Source organism: Fragaria vesca, linkage group LG6 (assembly GCF_000184155.1).
Source record: "Fragaria vesca subsp. vesca linkage group LG6, FraVesHawaii_1.0, whole genome shotgun sequence".
NCBI lineage: Eukaryota > Viridiplantae > Streptophyta > Magnoliopsida > Rosales > Rosaceae > Fragaria > Fragaria vesca.
Window position 1 is genome coordinate 20819773 of NC_020496.1, and position 14360 is coordinate 20834132.

At 39.3% G+C, this 14360-nt stretch overlaps 5 protein-coding genes across 5 annotated transcripts; 3 read left to right on the forward strand and 2 right to left on the reverse strand.

The window, feature by feature from the left end:
- Nucleotides 1–117: 117 nt before the first annotated feature.
- On the forward strand, nucleotides 118–1384 carry LOC101299599. Its single transcript, XM_004303413.1, has 3 exons — nucleotides 118–526; nucleotides 613–812; nucleotides 926–1384. The coding sequence occupies exons 1-3, from the start codon at nucleotides 248–250 to the stop codon at nucleotides 1182–1184; spliced, it is 738 nt and encodes a 245-aa protein (XP_004303461.1). The 5' UTR covers nucleotides 118–247; the 3' UTR covers nucleotides 1185–1384.
- Nucleotides 1043–2478, forward strand: LOC101299882. The gene is made up of 2 exons (XM_004303414.1): nucleotides 1043–1233; nucleotides 1908–2478. Exon 2 carries the CDS (start codon nucleotides 1930–1932, stop codon nucleotides 2281–2283), a length of 354 nt encoding a protein of 117 aa, XP_004303462.1. The 5' UTR covers nucleotides 1043–1233; nucleotides 1908–1929; the 3' UTR covers nucleotides 2284–2478.
- A 34-nt stretch (nucleotides 2479–2512) lies between these two features.
- LOC101299313 lies at nucleotides 2513–4173 on the reverse strand. Its single transcript, XM_004303412.1, has 2 exons — nucleotides 3992–4173; nucleotides 2513–3335 (listed from the first exon to the last, which is right to left on the reverse strand). The coding sequence occupies exons 1-2, from the start codon at nucleotides 4056–4058 to the stop codon at nucleotides 2731–2733; spliced, it is 672 nt and encodes a 223-aa protein (XP_004303460.1). The 5' UTR covers nucleotides 4059–4173; the 3' UTR covers nucleotides 2513–2730.
- A 62-nt stretch (nucleotides 4174–4235) lies between these two features.
- LOC101300162 lies at nucleotides 4236–6337 on the forward strand. Its single transcript, XM_004303415.1, has 7 exons — nucleotides 4236–4531; nucleotides 4641–4677; nucleotides 4757–4827; nucleotides 5012–5106; nucleotides 5447–5514; nucleotides 5756–5866; nucleotides 6015–6337. Exons 1-7 carry the CDS (start codon nucleotides 4345–4347, stop codon nucleotides 6145–6147), a joined length of 702 nt encoding a protein of 233 aa, XP_004303463.1. The 5' UTR covers nucleotides 4236–4344; the 3' UTR covers nucleotides 6148–6337.
- Nucleotides 6338–6401: 64 nt separating this feature from the next.
- On the reverse strand, nucleotides 6402–13001 carry LOC101300461 (F-box/LRR-repeat protein 15-like). Its single transcript, XM_004303416.1, has 17 exons — nucleotides 12270–13001; nucleotides 11413–11671; nucleotides 11171–11303; nucleotides 10768–10867; nucleotides 10494–10691; nucleotides 10138–10408; nucleotides 9952–10050; nucleotides 9781–9869; nucleotides 9544–9643; nucleotides 9280–9450; nucleotides 8947–9099; nucleotides 8579–8739; nucleotides 8282–8480; nucleotides 7399–7862; nucleotides 7240–7303; nucleotides 6898–6984; nucleotides 6402–6803 (listed from the first exon to the last, which is right to left on the reverse strand). Exons 1-17 carry the CDS (start codon nucleotides 12665–12667, stop codon nucleotides 6720–6722), a joined length of 3030 nt encoding a protein of 1009 aa, XP_004303464.1. The 5' UTR covers nucleotides 12668–13001; the 3' UTR covers nucleotides 6402–6719.
- Nucleotides 13002–14360: the final 1359 nt, after the last annotated feature.

Here is a 14360-nt window from a genome sequence, read left to right on the forward strand (position 1 = left end):
TAGTTTTATACAGACTATATAACATAGTCAATGTTACTAAAATCTTTGGTTTAAAATTCGATAAAAAAATATGAAATTAATACGATTGTATTGACCAACAACCAGAGAAAAACGAGTGGAGAGCGAACGTCGTCGTATGTAGCACAATGCCCGGAACACATCACATAACCCAGTTATCCAAATCTGGTACCTCTTTCCTGATCCACACCTCTTCTTCTTCCTTCTTTTCTCAGCTCAACTCCAGAACATGGCTCAGACCGAGTCGGCCTCGGCCTCCGAGACTCCAAAACCACTGCTACCCGCTCCACATTTCACTCCAAACTTCTCAATGCTACTCTCCCCAACCAACTTCGCACCATTCCTGAGATCACCATCACCGTCTCACAAGAAGCCCACTTTCGTTCTCCCCGATATTCACTCCTCAATCGCTTCCGCAACCGAATTGCTACACTCGCTCGCTTCACGAAACCCGTTTCTCAACAAACTCTTCTCCTTCCATGCCGAATTCCGGACTTTCTGCCACCAGGTACGCCCGCCGCATTTCTCTCTCACTAGATTGATAGAATTGGATTTGTTACCGGAAATGGGGTTCTTGAATTGAATTGCTTTCAGGTTCAGAGCACGAGGCAGAACAAGTTGAAGAGCTTATCTACTCACAATTTCGCGGCGGTTTTGCCCGGAGATTCGGTCGCCGGACTTGTAGTTGCAAATGGCGTCTCCAACTTCTTGAACTTGTACAACACTCTGTTGGTCTGCAGGCTTGTGCTGACCTGGTTCCCTAACTCCCCTCCTGCCATTGTAGGCCCTCTCAGGTGTATATTCTCGACTTAATTAACAACTCGACAACATAACATATCAGATTATCTCGTAATTAATATTAGTATATAGTAAAGTAGTAACTGATTATGATGAGAATGTGGTGCAGCACAATATGTGACCCTTACTTGAACATATTTCGAGGACTAATCCCGCCACTCGGGGGCACATTGGACCTCTCTCCCATTCTGGCATTCTTGGTTCTAAATGCCTTTACGAGCACAGCTGCCGCGCTACCGGCTGAGCTTCCAGCATCATCGGCAGCTTCCCAAGAACTCGGTGCGTCTTCTACACCAGGAATTACTCAACTCACCACGCTGCAGAAGAAATGGATGACTAGGCTTCAGGGCAGCAACACAAAGAGCTGAGTTAGGCTGCCCTTACTTTCTTGTGATATCCGAGTACTTGACACTAAATGTACGGCTTTCTTTGTAGTTTGTGCTTGGTTTTCTTAATTCTTTGCCTTTGCAATATAATAGGGTAGTGATCGCTTTCAATTGCTGCTGTCTGTTTTGAAAATGTAAGCATTAAGCATGAATGAAATGCCAAGGTTAAAGTTGTTTATTACACACTACTCACTAGTCTAATGAAGCTGATAGTATAGGCAATCAAGCCCATGTTTTCGTTTATTGGTCTTCTTGGTGTTCAATTCAATGTGCCCAACTTTCTTTTAGGTTCCTTGTCCTTATTTATTAATCTAACTTTAGTTGTATTTTCAACCGTTTGATTCAATAGTTAGACTGGAAGAAAATTTATAGGAGCTATACAGCATCTGATTCCAGAGAATTATGCAGGACAAGCAGTATCAAATGTAATTTTCGTTAATGGAGAATAATCTATCCCACTCAATCTGACACCAATAGCTTCTTCATTAAGCCTCTGACGCCTAGTCTCGAAGGGAACATTATCTCTTAGTTTCTAGAATTCTAGGTGGATTCCTTGTGAAGGGTAAAGCTAAAATCAGTGTCCTTTTGCTCAAGCTCTCTATGACTACCATTAAATTTGGTCATTTTTGCATTAGATAGAGAGTAGAGTATAAGCTTATAATTGGTCATAGTCTCATAGACAGTCCATCGTTCTTGTTTTTCAAGTGTTGCATTCTGACACTCCTAAATGGAGCCTGGAGCTACCAGGAGGACGAGCCGGTTTTCTTCATATGAGAGGTTGGTGGCCATCGGATTGGCGCTTCTAGCTGTGCTTTCTCCTCTCTATATTGATCAAACAACAGGAGATGATTCAGAACTTGAGTTGCAAGAGCCCATCAATTTTGCTGCTTGGCTGCCTCTGCTGCTCGTGGTGTTGATTTTGGCCATCACTTTCTCGCTTTACTTGGACCGAAGCTTTACCAGGTTTGATCCTTACTGGATTTACAGAGTTGGCGGTTCTTCAAGTGGTATTATAGTAACTCTCTTGGTTCTGGCGTTGGTTTTGAAGTGTAAAGCTTCTGCTTGGAACTGGGAGGCTTAACTCAACTCTGTTTGCAGTACTGGTTTTTCTGCCATGTAACTTGGGTACTGTTTTTACAGGGCACACTTCATGTATCTTCCTTTAAATAAGACCAACAGTAAGCAGTTTTTGGTTGAATCCAAAATGTTGAGGTTTTTGTGTTTGGATCGACTCAGCTGCTTTGTTCATTATATAGGTAAACCAATCTCCTCACCTCTATAACTACAATGGGTTTTTGCCCTTATTCTCTTTATGTACAGACGCACACACTGGAAAAAGAGGTAAAGCTTGGTTAGCAAGGACACAAAACAGAACAGAATAGCATGAATGGCATTAATCTCGCAGTTACACTTACATTGAAAGCGAGAAACACAGAACAGACTACAAAGGCCTTGCCTGTTAATACATCAGAACAAAAAAAAGGCCCCAAATTAAGTGGAAACCAGTCCAGATTCTCATACAACATCATTATAACCCCAAGGCAAACCCCATTGCAATCAGAGCTGTGGTGAAAAATGCCCACACACGACTCCTTCTAGACCAATCATAAGCGCCATTGCAGTCATCATTCGCACCACTAAAGCACCCAGGTCTTGTTGTCTTAACCTCACCTTCCTCGGGAACAAAGCTGCTGTTAGTTTTGCCGCCGCTGAACAACACACACCAGAAATATGGAGAACCACCATCACTGCCACTCACAGCAGCTCCGACTTCAGTGTGGTTCTTATTGTAGAGAATGTCCAAGCTCTTATTGCTTTCAATCAAAATGTTTGAAAACGCTTCGGCAGCAGGGACATATTTAGTCTCGCAGCCAAGTAAACGACCGGTGATTGGGGAGAGGGTTGAGACTTGAACACCACAGGTTGGAGCAAAAGCTTCAACAAACTCAGAATCAGCTGGCTTCTTGGCATCTGGACCTCCTACAGCACCGCAGTCACCTTCGTACGCTTTTATGTACTGCAAGGCAATGCAGGCCAATCCAGGGTTGTCATAGAGGGAAGGTGATTTGTGTGCAGTTCTATTAGCGTTAAGCACAGCCACTAACTCATCCGCAGGGTTATTAGTAACTTTCACTGCAATGTTCATCCACGATCAACATCATTAATACAAGTCCTATCTTTGATCCACAACCAAATTACGAACCCAAAAGACAATGAAGCAAAGGAAAAACACCATTTATACTTCATAAGTCAAAATAAGTCCAATGAAGCCAAAAAGAACTTCACCAAAATAGTACAGAAGAAACACCATCTATAAAGATTGCTTCATTTATTACACTGTCATACTCATACCCAAAACCATATATTCAAGTTTCAATCCTTTATTCTCATTGTAATTTAAGGGCCCCCTAATCTTGAAAGATCCAAGACCCAACAAGACCCAACATCTCTGTCTCCAAACCAAGAATGGCTAGAATGACAAATGAGAGTAAACAACAGAAAGATCAAGTAACTGAAGCTGATTTCTGATCCTAAGATCTAAAGCCAATTAAAGCTCCAATCAACAAATTCGTGCACTTGGAGTGCAAATGCAAATGTGGAAAGTGTAGCCAGATTTGGAAAGTGCATCAAAGACAAGAAATACAAACAAAGAAAAAGAACGCCAACTTGTTTAAAACAGATCCAATCTTCACTACCCATCTAGATGCAAGTTCCAAATCAAAAGTTTGCAGGGTCACATTGTACTACAAATGCATAAAGAAACAGGCTTTGATTTGAAAGAGACTTACTTTGAGTAGCAGCAGAAACAGAGACAACAAGAAGAGAAGCCAAAAGAACCCATGTGGTCATTGCCATTGCTACTCTTCTTTGCTTCTGTTGCAAACTCTCAAGAGACGGAGAGAAAGAAGGCGAGGTGGGTCGTTTGGTGTCTCAGTGAAGCAATGTGTCGGCTTAACTTTTGAGCTTTACCAAAATGGACAGCTATCATTTCCTCTCTTTTTTATTTGCTTATTTCAGAAGACAGAGAGAGACGCAGCAACCAGAAAAGTAGTGGTAGTTACATGGGGGCGGATAAGTCATTTCCACCATAAACCAAACAGATAAGTCCCAAGCTTCGCCTGGATGGTTTCTAAGTTGGGCAATGGCTACACTGAGCTCCACTGCGCATGTTAGCACCAACCCCTTCAGTTCATCAACCGTGTCTATTAAAGTACACAAGTTCCGGCCAGTGAGGTGCGCACTGTCACCCCCAAATTGGCGGGAAAGCAGGCGATTGGTCTCCGTTTCCCTCTCTCTCGTTCTCTCGCATTTGTTCTTCGTCCCTGATAGTACGTCTCTAAATCTCTAGTCATCATTACTCTATCTGGTAATTTGCAACGACCCGAAGCTTTAATTACTTATCTTTTGCATGATATTATCAAAAATTATTTGCTGCAGATGCTGTTGCTGGAGGCTTTGATAAATACGTGAAAAGGTAACGAATTTCATCGGTTGGTACTTTGTCACTTAATACATTATGTGACCACCTAATTTTGCCAAAATTGATGTACCAGGAAAAAGCTTGATCCCCTTGAGGCTTATGTATCACCGGTTATATTGACCCAGTTACAAATCAAGGACTTGGGTAATTTCCCTTTTCCTCGTCTTTTATTGCTTGGCCAATGAGTTGTTGACTTGTTGTGCACTTGTGCTTATCATGGTTGACGATTCACTATGCACTTTGTGAGGAATTTATGTATCTACACCATTGTGACATTTAGTGATTGTTGATGAAGTTTTGTGCTTATATGATCTTTTCATTTGTGTAGAGAAATCTCTGGAAGGTGATCAGCCGCAGTATGCTACCTGTAGGTCTCTGCTACGCTCTGGCCCTGCAGCGTCTCTTCGTGTTAATATCAGAGCTGTAAGTTTAGGATTCATGGAGTTGTTGGTTACTGTGATGCTGCTTTACTGTTTCAAATTTGATGCGTTGTCTACTTGTCTTCCTACATTTCAAAAAGATAGAGTAGCTTTGTGTTGTGTTGTCACTTGCTAGATTTAACTAAAATGGCTCTAAGCCCTTGCCTCATGCCTCAACTCACATGTTTGTGGATGATATGAGGGATTTCCCTTGTACAAATCTGGCTAACTTTTCCAACAAATACTAGGAGGAAGCTTATTTCACAGTTGCTTTCATGGCAGTTTATAGTATGCAACTATGCATAGAGTGCTAAGAGCTTTGGGAATTTTCTTCGGAACTGTAGGTGGCACAATATGCTTCAGACAGTGGAGATGGGAAAACTGCTTCTACAAGTGTTGATCAATGTCTCAGGTAATATCAATTTCTTGACCATTGTCGGATTTCAACGCTGTCTTTCTTGTGTTCTCCGATGAATCCGCCGTTGGTTTGTGAGAGCTACCTAACTTGAAATGCTACCTCTTTCAAATTTCTGAAGGGGACAAAACTATTTTGAAAATATGCCATTTTGAAAATATGGCCCCACAAGAACGTCAACAAATTGATATGGTTGAATTCAACTGACTTTTATTACCTGTGAAATTTCACCTTGAAGGGCCTTGGAGGAACTAGATAACTTGCTTTTACGCGCTACAAGAAATGACCCAGGAGCTTCAGTCAAGTCAATGAAGACACAGACCAATACTGCCCTTAATGCATTGGACAGGTACAGAGTTGCCTTACTCTTCCTCTGTTCTGTGACCTGAAACATTATACATTATCCCCATCTTCGTCTTTGCCTTCTATAGTTCATACTTTTAATCTTTTGTATATACCAGAGCCACATTTCTGAAAACTGACCATCCTTTCTGCAGCCTCCTCAAAACTGTGCCTTCAGACGTGCTAGACAAAGGGAAAGTTGCAGCTGATTCTTATAGGAGCTCATTAGAGAATGCTGATGTTGATATCTCAGACCCAGAACTGAGGGAATTGCAATCCATATTATGAACTCATCACCTATGAGATTCTCCAGACAGCATGGGTGCATTGTAAACTTCCCCTTTTTTTCATATCTCATCAACACATACAATCAAGTACAAGTACAAGGCTTGCATCCAAACTCAACAAGTAGAGGAAAGTGTCCCATGTTGTAAATATTCTGGTTAAATAATTTTACGAGTACCATAGTGCGCGGACATATAGCTTTGAACAAAGGTGAATAAATAAGTAGAATTGGAGAATATAAATCATGAACAAGAAATATCAGAAACAAATTTATAGTATCATCAAGTAAAGACACAAATGTAGTACCCTATACAAACAAACACAGAATTCAGGTTGTTTTGAATCTAGCCCGATCTGGAAAATTGCATTGAAACAAACAAACAATCATACAACTCAGGTAAACTTATTGTACGACTACATAAGACGCCCACAGCTGCTACCTATATTCTCAAAAGCGAACGCAACTGAAATAGATGAAATCATTTACATAGAATCACTGATCGATGCCAGATCTGTTTGCTGAGCAGATAACTTGTAAATTGTCCGAAAGGGACAAGATGCATTTCTGCTCTTGCTCATGACTGTGGTGACAGGCTGCTAAAGATGCGCTTCAGACTTGGGCACGCTGCACGTAACCTCCCCATGCTTAACGGACATATCTGTCGCCAACAGCAAAAGTCAGTATAGAATTCCATTGAAAGGAAAAGGTTTTTCTCATTATTAGCACACAGAGCAATTGAAGTTTGCACTGACCTTGGGACAAAAACGAACATCAAGAGTCTCCAGCATGGTACAGTTTGATATCGCAGCTTCAACTGCTGCTTCATCCATGTTGCAAGACTAAGAAAAATTCCCAGGAAGAAAGTGATATCAAAAAACGGCAAATCAACAAACAAAAGTCCTTGAAAATAATGGAAGGACAAACCAAAAATAATATATATAAACCAGATAAAAGAAAAAAGAGATGTGTTAGATTTCCAGTGTTCAGTGAGTGTTGCATATAAAATAAAATAAAAAGTTAAAAACAAAGGAAAAATAAAAAGTTATAGTCAACCTAAAAGTGACATGCATAAGAGGCAAAATTGCAACACATACCTGAAGGAAGAGACTAGTCAATTTTGGACAGTCGAGCTTTAGAACTTCCAAAGAATAACAATTGCTGATTAAAGACACAAATAGTGAGATAAAGAGAGCATAAGGAAACAATTAAGGACTAACCATGCAAAGAGAACTTTTCAAAGAGAACAAAAGTACCTCAGATTAAGAAAGCATAGGTTGAAACAAGCAACTTCTACGTCCTTCAAATTTGCAGACAGAGAAAGGTTCAATGAAGTCAAATGTAAACAACCTGCTGCAACTGGAATGTGAACTTTCCTGATATTTGGACAACCCACACAGTTGAGATTCTGCAGCAGCCGGTTTCCACACTCAACTGGGTCATGGACATATTCAAGTGAAAACATGCCAGATGGGACGATACTAGGCGTTACGGGAGGCTGCCTGACACTGCTACCCCAGTTCAGGTCATGCATGTTCACACAGCCATTCAAGCTCACATGGGTTAAGTGTGTACAGAAAGATAAAAGCTCTTCAATAGCAGACTGACAAAGGGTTCCATAAGACAAATCCAATTCCTGGAGAGCTGGAAGAGCCCCTTCCTTGTAAAGAGGCTCCAGGGATGAATCAGATAGATACTTGCATGCTTGTAATTTTAAAACCTGAAGATGAGGACAAAAATAAAGGTAAGAGGATGTACCCAATACATGGTGACACGAGACGCATTCAACCTATTGGAGTAATAACTGACTGAACTACAATGTTTGTCCTAGTTGTTTGGGTCATTTCAATTTTGATCTGTTTGGGAATGTCCATCCTGTATCTTGCTATCTTTAGAGTTCTGGTCCAAATATAACGCAAAAACTCAACTCATAAATTCCAGTGCCTTAACCTTGACTCAACTCAAAAATAAAATGTTAAGATTAGATTCACTTAGTTTAAGTGAAGGTTAACAATTTAGCCAAATTACAAAGTTAGAAAAATTATAACTGATGAACTAGAAGGAAAATCTATACTCAAATCATTACTAGTAATGGGGTTGTAAATATATATATATATATACGTGTGTGTGTGTGTGTACCTTTAGCTTAGTGCAAGACTCAAAAACTGGCTTCAAGCTCATTAAGAAAGTGTATGACAAATCAAGCACAATCAAATTTGGGAGCCAGCGCAACGAATAGAGTCCATCAGAACCAACAGAGGGGCACGACATTAGAATTAAAGACTCAATCAGCGGACAAGATGCGGCTGTTGCAGACAAGCAATCATCCCTAAGCTGGCTGCATTGTACAAATAAATTAAGGCTTTAGTTTGGTTTTCACAGGGAAAAGAGTGGGATGTAAGGGTTAAGGAAGTATAATATAATAAAGAACATAACCTGCAAAAGGAAGCATCCAGAGACGTTAAGAGTGGACAATTAATTGATGCTTCAGACAATACACCACATCCCTTCAACTCAAGCAGCACCATGGTTGGCGCATCGATACTGAGGGCGCTCAGTTTGGGACATATTCCCAAATTTAGTGACCTAAGACCAACCTGAAGAAAGGGATAAGAAAATAACTCAGTTCTCTATTAGCTGTTCAATGGAAAAATTAGCATCCAGAAAGAGTGCAAATAGAAATATCATATTTCCATCAAATAAGTTTTATAACTATGTAAGAGAAATATATGGTAGAACTCAAACTTTGTAGAAAATTAGAAACTTCTTATAAGTCGTATTGCACCACAATGATTATCACTTACCGGAAACAATGCTGCCCTTTCAAGATGATCACAACCATCCAAAGAAACTTGTTCAAGATAGGGGCATATCAGTTCAAGAGAAGTGATTCCCCGGCAACCAACAAGTGAAAGACTGACTAAAGAAGTGCTGCAGAACCGAACCGCTGTTAAGCTCTGCAAGAAATAAAACCATTAAGTTAGCTAAAGAAATATGCTTAATAGCCAAAACAAAATTCAAAAAGTCAACCACTGCAGTAAACAAGAATGATTCAACCTCTCTGATTGGCTATCCTAGCAAAATCTATTGTCAATAGCATTTAAGTTGACCAATAAGACGAGATAAAATCCACAAACCTCACAATTCTCGAGTACTAAAGATTTAAGCATAGGGCACCCACCACCATCACTGAAAACATTGCATATAGAAATTGTTAGAGATTCACAATCTGTGAGATCTACTTCTTGCAAACTTGGGCATTGCAGGGACAATGTAGTTAAGCTCTCTTGCTTCTGCAATGATAATTTCTGCAAGTTCAAAAGACCATTCAGGTTCAAGTGCCTGATAAATGAATAAGGCATTAGACACAAGGAACCTGATTGTTTCAACAAAAGACATACTTGGAGTGAATTTGAAGTGATGCTGATACGGTGGAGGACAGGGCAATTAGACACCATAATAGACGACAGCATGAGAGTTCGGAGATTCAGGTCAGCAAATCTGTAGATGTACAAATTTAGATGTTATATATAAAAAATAACAGGTATGTTTATTTGTGAGAGAAAGAGAGAGACACAGAGAGAGAGTATTTTTTTCATGAAGAAGGAAGGCAGGATGAAACAGAAGAAAAAACTTACTTGCGACAATGTACTAATCTAATATTCTGCAACCGTGGAAGTTCCAAGATCACAGAGGTAAGTAGGCTGCAATTGTCAAGCTCCAAAACCTGCCATAGGTCAGATTAAATTGTGTTTAAAGCATTTATTGATACAGCAATAACAACACCGATATTTCGCACATATACAAACCTCCAGCATGGAACTATATGCTATTGCAACCATAGAAGCGGAAGTGATGCCCTCACAACTGTGTAGCTTGAGAACTGTCAACAATGGGAGTCTTACAGACTTCAAAGAAAAGCAAGGGAGCATGTCAGATAACAAATCATCCATACACTGCTAAATGAAAGACGATGGCAATCTCTAAATTCTAACCTCTAGAGATACATTTGGGCAGTATGATGCATTGAGAACATGGAGATTTACACAACTACCAGCTATCTCACGTAGTGTTTCATCACTAACACATGAACAATTTGACATATCCAGTGACTCCAATTGAGGACAAGAAGTAGCTGCTGAACGAATTACAGCATCTGAAAGCTTGTGGCAAGAGCCTAGATCAAGATCGCGCAAAAGAGGGCTATTAAGAACAGCCTGGGCCATGTTACTGCGCTTCATTGACAGCGTCTCCAGTTGCGGACATCTGCAAAAGGTCACATTTAGCACATCATTTTGACCAAAATAACAACCCCGAGAAGGTAGAGTTAAAATCTTCAAACTTTTTTCACCTAATAGATATGCGCATAACACGACATTTTGTCAGTTCAAGATGACGCAGTCTATCGTGGTTTATATGTATCTCCTGAATACCAGTACCCAGAGTAGCATCGTTGACTATCAAACTTCTCAACATCTGACAATCTGCCAAGGAATGGAAAAAAAGATCCCCAATTGGTCCTTTGCCTAGAGTCAAAACTTCAAGATTCCTGAGATAAGTGAACTCAAATATGTAAACAACAATCATCACAAGGTTACCCCAAGATAAAAAGGGAAACAATTTACCTTAATGAGGTGATTGCTGTCATCACAAGCATGGGAATAGCAGGGGTACCAGAAATATTCAATTCTGTGGCATTCGGATACCGCCAACATATATCCTCAACTGCAATTGCAGTCGATAATTAGCACCTAGTTTAAAATCTTAATAGCAATAAATAGGGAAACATACTGACCCAAAATTATAAATATTAAAACAATGCATAAAGATTAGATATACTATAACTAAATCTAAAGACATCTTCAAAATGCAAACTAAATTTGACAGATACACATAAACCTCACTAATACACTATCAATACCTGACAAACACGTGATAACACAAGTATCACAAGCTATTTGGCACAAATGTATCTCAAATATGTCAAACTTGAGTAGAAAGAATTGGCAAATGGAAGGTAATACTCACATTGCTCTACAGATATGTTCCGATTCTCAAAATTCAAGCACCTCCAGAAATCTTCATGAGCACTGGCAGCTCGCCACTGCCTGCAGACTATTGCAGCTCGGCAAAGATTAATGTGGTCCAAGAAAGAGAAAACCTAACAAGGAGAACACAATACGATGGTCATAAAAGTAATCTTCGAGCCTAAAAAGAGATATAAGCTAGTTAAATATTACAAATGTGTATATATGGGAGACAGTGATTACCATGTGTAATAGGTCATATGTAAGATCCATACGAACTTCAAAATCTTCAGTGTTTGAAGTGTCACCGTTATCTCTTTCATCATCTTTCCCGCTGCCAGACTCAAATGGATTCTCCTCACCACCATTGTTTGGTACAAGACTATGATAAAAAGCTCCGCTCTTATACAGAACATTAGAGCCTTGATTTCTGCTGTAGTCCTTGTCAGATGAACTAGAGTTTCCAGCACCTGAAGACATTGCCATTGTATAATAGAAATCACTGCAAGAAAGATAACACCAAGCATAAGTATAGCAGCAATGTAATGTCCACCCATGTCAAATAAACAAACATGTCCCGTAGACTTCCAATAAATTTGCAAGTGCATATCTGCCTAAACAATATAATACTACCAGTTCAGCAGTTGTTTCTCGTATTTCTCATAACAGGTGAATCATTTTAACAAAGTGACTGAATCAGGATTTAAATTCATTTCGCAAATTAAATAATCAAGTGATGCAGAATTATAGACAGTACAAAATTGGTTTAACAATTCTAATGCACTTGTACTGTTCATCTTAAACCATATCGTCCGTATCCCCAGTCCAGGTTAGGTTAACTATTCCATCAATGGATTGCTGATGGTAGAGAATCAATATTGCAGAATTCAACATTAAGTACCAAACATGTTACCGGTACACTCATTGGGATCACATGGAATGTTCCCACTTGAAAGTCACACTACTGTAGATTAAATGAACTATAGTCACACTATGAACCATGGTGAAGATCTCACAACCCCCAATTAAACACTAAAAAACCTAATGACCTGAAAATTAACAATCAAGCGAAAATGACAAACACGAAGCGAAAAACTCACTTTGAAAATGAGTGAAGTTTAGCTCGCTTATGGTGGAAATCATGATCACCGTCCTCCATCGCCGCCGGAGGACCCGAGCTAGTCTCTCCCTCCGACCACCGCGTAGTCCTAATCGCCGCCCTCAGGGTGTCAAGAGCGCCAACGCACACCGACTCGTCCCAGTGAGTCCCTCCCCGCATTTCGTGGACCATCCCTTCAAGCATCCTCAAATGCTCGTCATGCCCAGCCGCCACCACCTCCAGTCTCGGCTCGGCCTCCTCCTCCTCCGCCACCTCATTATTCTCCATCACAACCCCCTCGGAATTCTCCTTATTTACCAAATCGCCCTCCTCCTCCTTCATGACCTCCTCTTCCGGCTCGTCTCTCACAGTGAAGCACAGGCAGCACCAAATCTTCATACATTCGCAGGCGAAACCCTAGGTCACGATCCGGTACATTTCCAATCCGCGGCGGAATTAAACCCCCTAATCGCCGCGGAAAAGTGAAACGAAATTCGGAAACCCTAGAAATGATTGGGATAATGGAATTGGATTGAGACCTAGGAATTGAAGGAGATTGAAATCGAAAAAGAAAGAGTGAGAGAGACTTGAGAGTGGATCTAAAGAAGAAGAAGAAGAAGAAGGAGGAGGATCGCGAGACCTGATTCGGGCGTGGATGCTTTTCTTTCTTTCTTTCTTCTTCTATATTTCTCTCATTTCTCACTTACAACGGAAACTCTGCACTCTCTCTCTCTCTCTTCTCTCTTCTCTCTCTATCTGCCTCTTAAAAATGATTAAATTTCCGTATATAAGTTGGCAGATCCGGCGTCGTTTTGTAACGCCCATTTACATTTATTTTGCGGAGAGGAAATGGAGACTATGTTTTCTTTTACCAGACAGGAAACTATGTTTTGAAATATGAAACAGACAAGTTATTTTTTATTTTTCAAAATGAACAGTAGTTATTGCGTCAAATTCAAGTGGACAATGGTGGTATGCTTTACTCGATGGCTGCAAATAACATGCTTTTTCATTTACCTTTTTTAAGTAACATATGCTTGTTTTTATTGTATTGTCGTAATGTTCACGACATGTATATGAAAATTGACAGAAGAAAAAATGTAGAAGTTTGTGGTGTTTTTTAATTTCAATAAAAGAAATATCATTGATTACAGACGTACGCGTCTATGCTCTTACTTTTTTACTTGTATTGAAAAATTTCTTATTTATTATTTCAGAATATCATTATAAAACAATAAATACTTGCTCTTTAAGCCAAGAAATACAAACAGTTATAGGAATTTTGGTGTGTGTATGTACGTGTGTCTAGGGAACATTACGTATTGGTGTATAGTGTATGTATGTTTTTAATTTCAATAAAAGAAATATCATTGATTACAAACCTACGCGTCTATGCTCTTACTTTTTTACTTGTATTAAAAATTTCTTATTTATTATTTCAGACTATCATTATAAAACAATAAATACTTGCTCTTTAAACCAGGAATACAAACAGTTATAGGAATTTTGGTGTGTGTATGTACGTGTGTCTAGGGAACATTACGTATTGGTGTATAGTGTATGTATGTTTAGGGAACATCAAGTTTTGGTTCGTGTATTCATGAATATTAGGTATTTACAATAAATGAAATGAAGATATGTCACCCGTGAGTGAACAATATTGGATAATTATAATGCATAAATGTTGTAAATTGATGGATGGTACACGATGAAAGAAAAAAATATCGGCTATACTAACATACTTAAAAGAGTTATAATGAGAACTTATGAATCATGGGGATAATCAACAACTAGTTTTTTTCTTTATTGATTAACAAATTAGTTTGCACATGCATTGCAAGAGTATACATTACATTTTCTCATACAATTGATAGATCAATGAGTCGGATATTTAAAGTTCAAGTACAAATAATAAGACGAGACATTATGACATCTCATATTTTTATTGTTATCAAAAAAGTTACGCACAAAGTTCAAATCAATACTTAACAAATCAGAAGTTACGGTATAATATAAACATGCCGTTATTTTACGGTGTGAATGAGAACATATAAACCAAGGAGAGTTAAATTGTATTAGTTATGCTAAACCA

Excerpts from the sequence above, each read along its gene's own strand:
- LOC101299882 (XM_004303414.1), top strand. The coding sequence starts at position 1,930 with ATGGAGCCTGGAGCTACCAGGAGGACGAGCCGGTTTTCTTCATATGAG.
- LOC101300162 (XM_004303415.1), top strand. The coding sequence starts at position 4,345 with ATGGCTACACTGAGCTCCACTGCGCATGTTAGCACCAACCCCTTCAGT. Across the intron at positions 4,678-4,756 it reads TTTGATAAATACGTGAAAAG|GAAAAAGCTTGATCCCCTTG; the intron begins GTAACGAATTTC and ends TTGATGTACCAG. Across the intron at positions 4,828-5,011 it reads GTTACAAATCAAGGACTTGG|AGAAATCTCTGGAAGGTGAT; the intron begins GTAATTTCCCTT and ends TCATTTGTGTAG.
- LOC101299313 (XM_004303412.1), bottom strand. The coding sequence starts at position 4,058 with ATGGCAATGACCACATGGGTTCTTTTGGCTTCTCTTCTTGTTGTCTCT. Across the intron at positions 3,336-3,991 it reads TGTTTCTGCTGCTACTCAAA|TGAAAGTTACTAATAACCCT; the intron begins GTAAGTCTCTTT and ends TGAACATTGCAG.
- LOC101300461 (XM_004303416.1), bottom strand. The coding sequence starts at position 12,667 with ATGAAGATTTGGTGCTGCCTGTGCTTCACTGTGAGAGACGAGCCGGAA. Across the intron at positions 9,451-9,543 it reads TCACTTCAAATTCACTCCAA|AAATTATCATTGCAGAAGCA; the intron begins GTATGTCTTTTG and ends TTGAACTTGCAG. Across the intron at positions 6,985-7,239 it reads TGACTAGTCTCTTCCTTCAG|TCTTGCAACATGGATGAAGC; the intron begins GTATGTGTTGCA and ends AATTTTTCTTAG.
- LOC101299599 (XM_004303413.1), top strand. The coding sequence starts at position 248 with ATGGCTCAGACCGAGTCGGCCTCGGCCTCCGAGACTCCAAAACCACTG. Across the intron at positions 527-612 it reads TCCGGACTTTCTGCCACCAG|GTTCAGAGCACGAGGCAGAA; the intron begins GTACGCCCGCCG and ends AATTGCTTTCAG. Across the intron at positions 813-925 it reads GCCATTGTAGGCCCTCTCAG|CACAATATGTGACCCTTACT; the intron begins GTGTATATTCTC and ends AATGTGGTGCAG.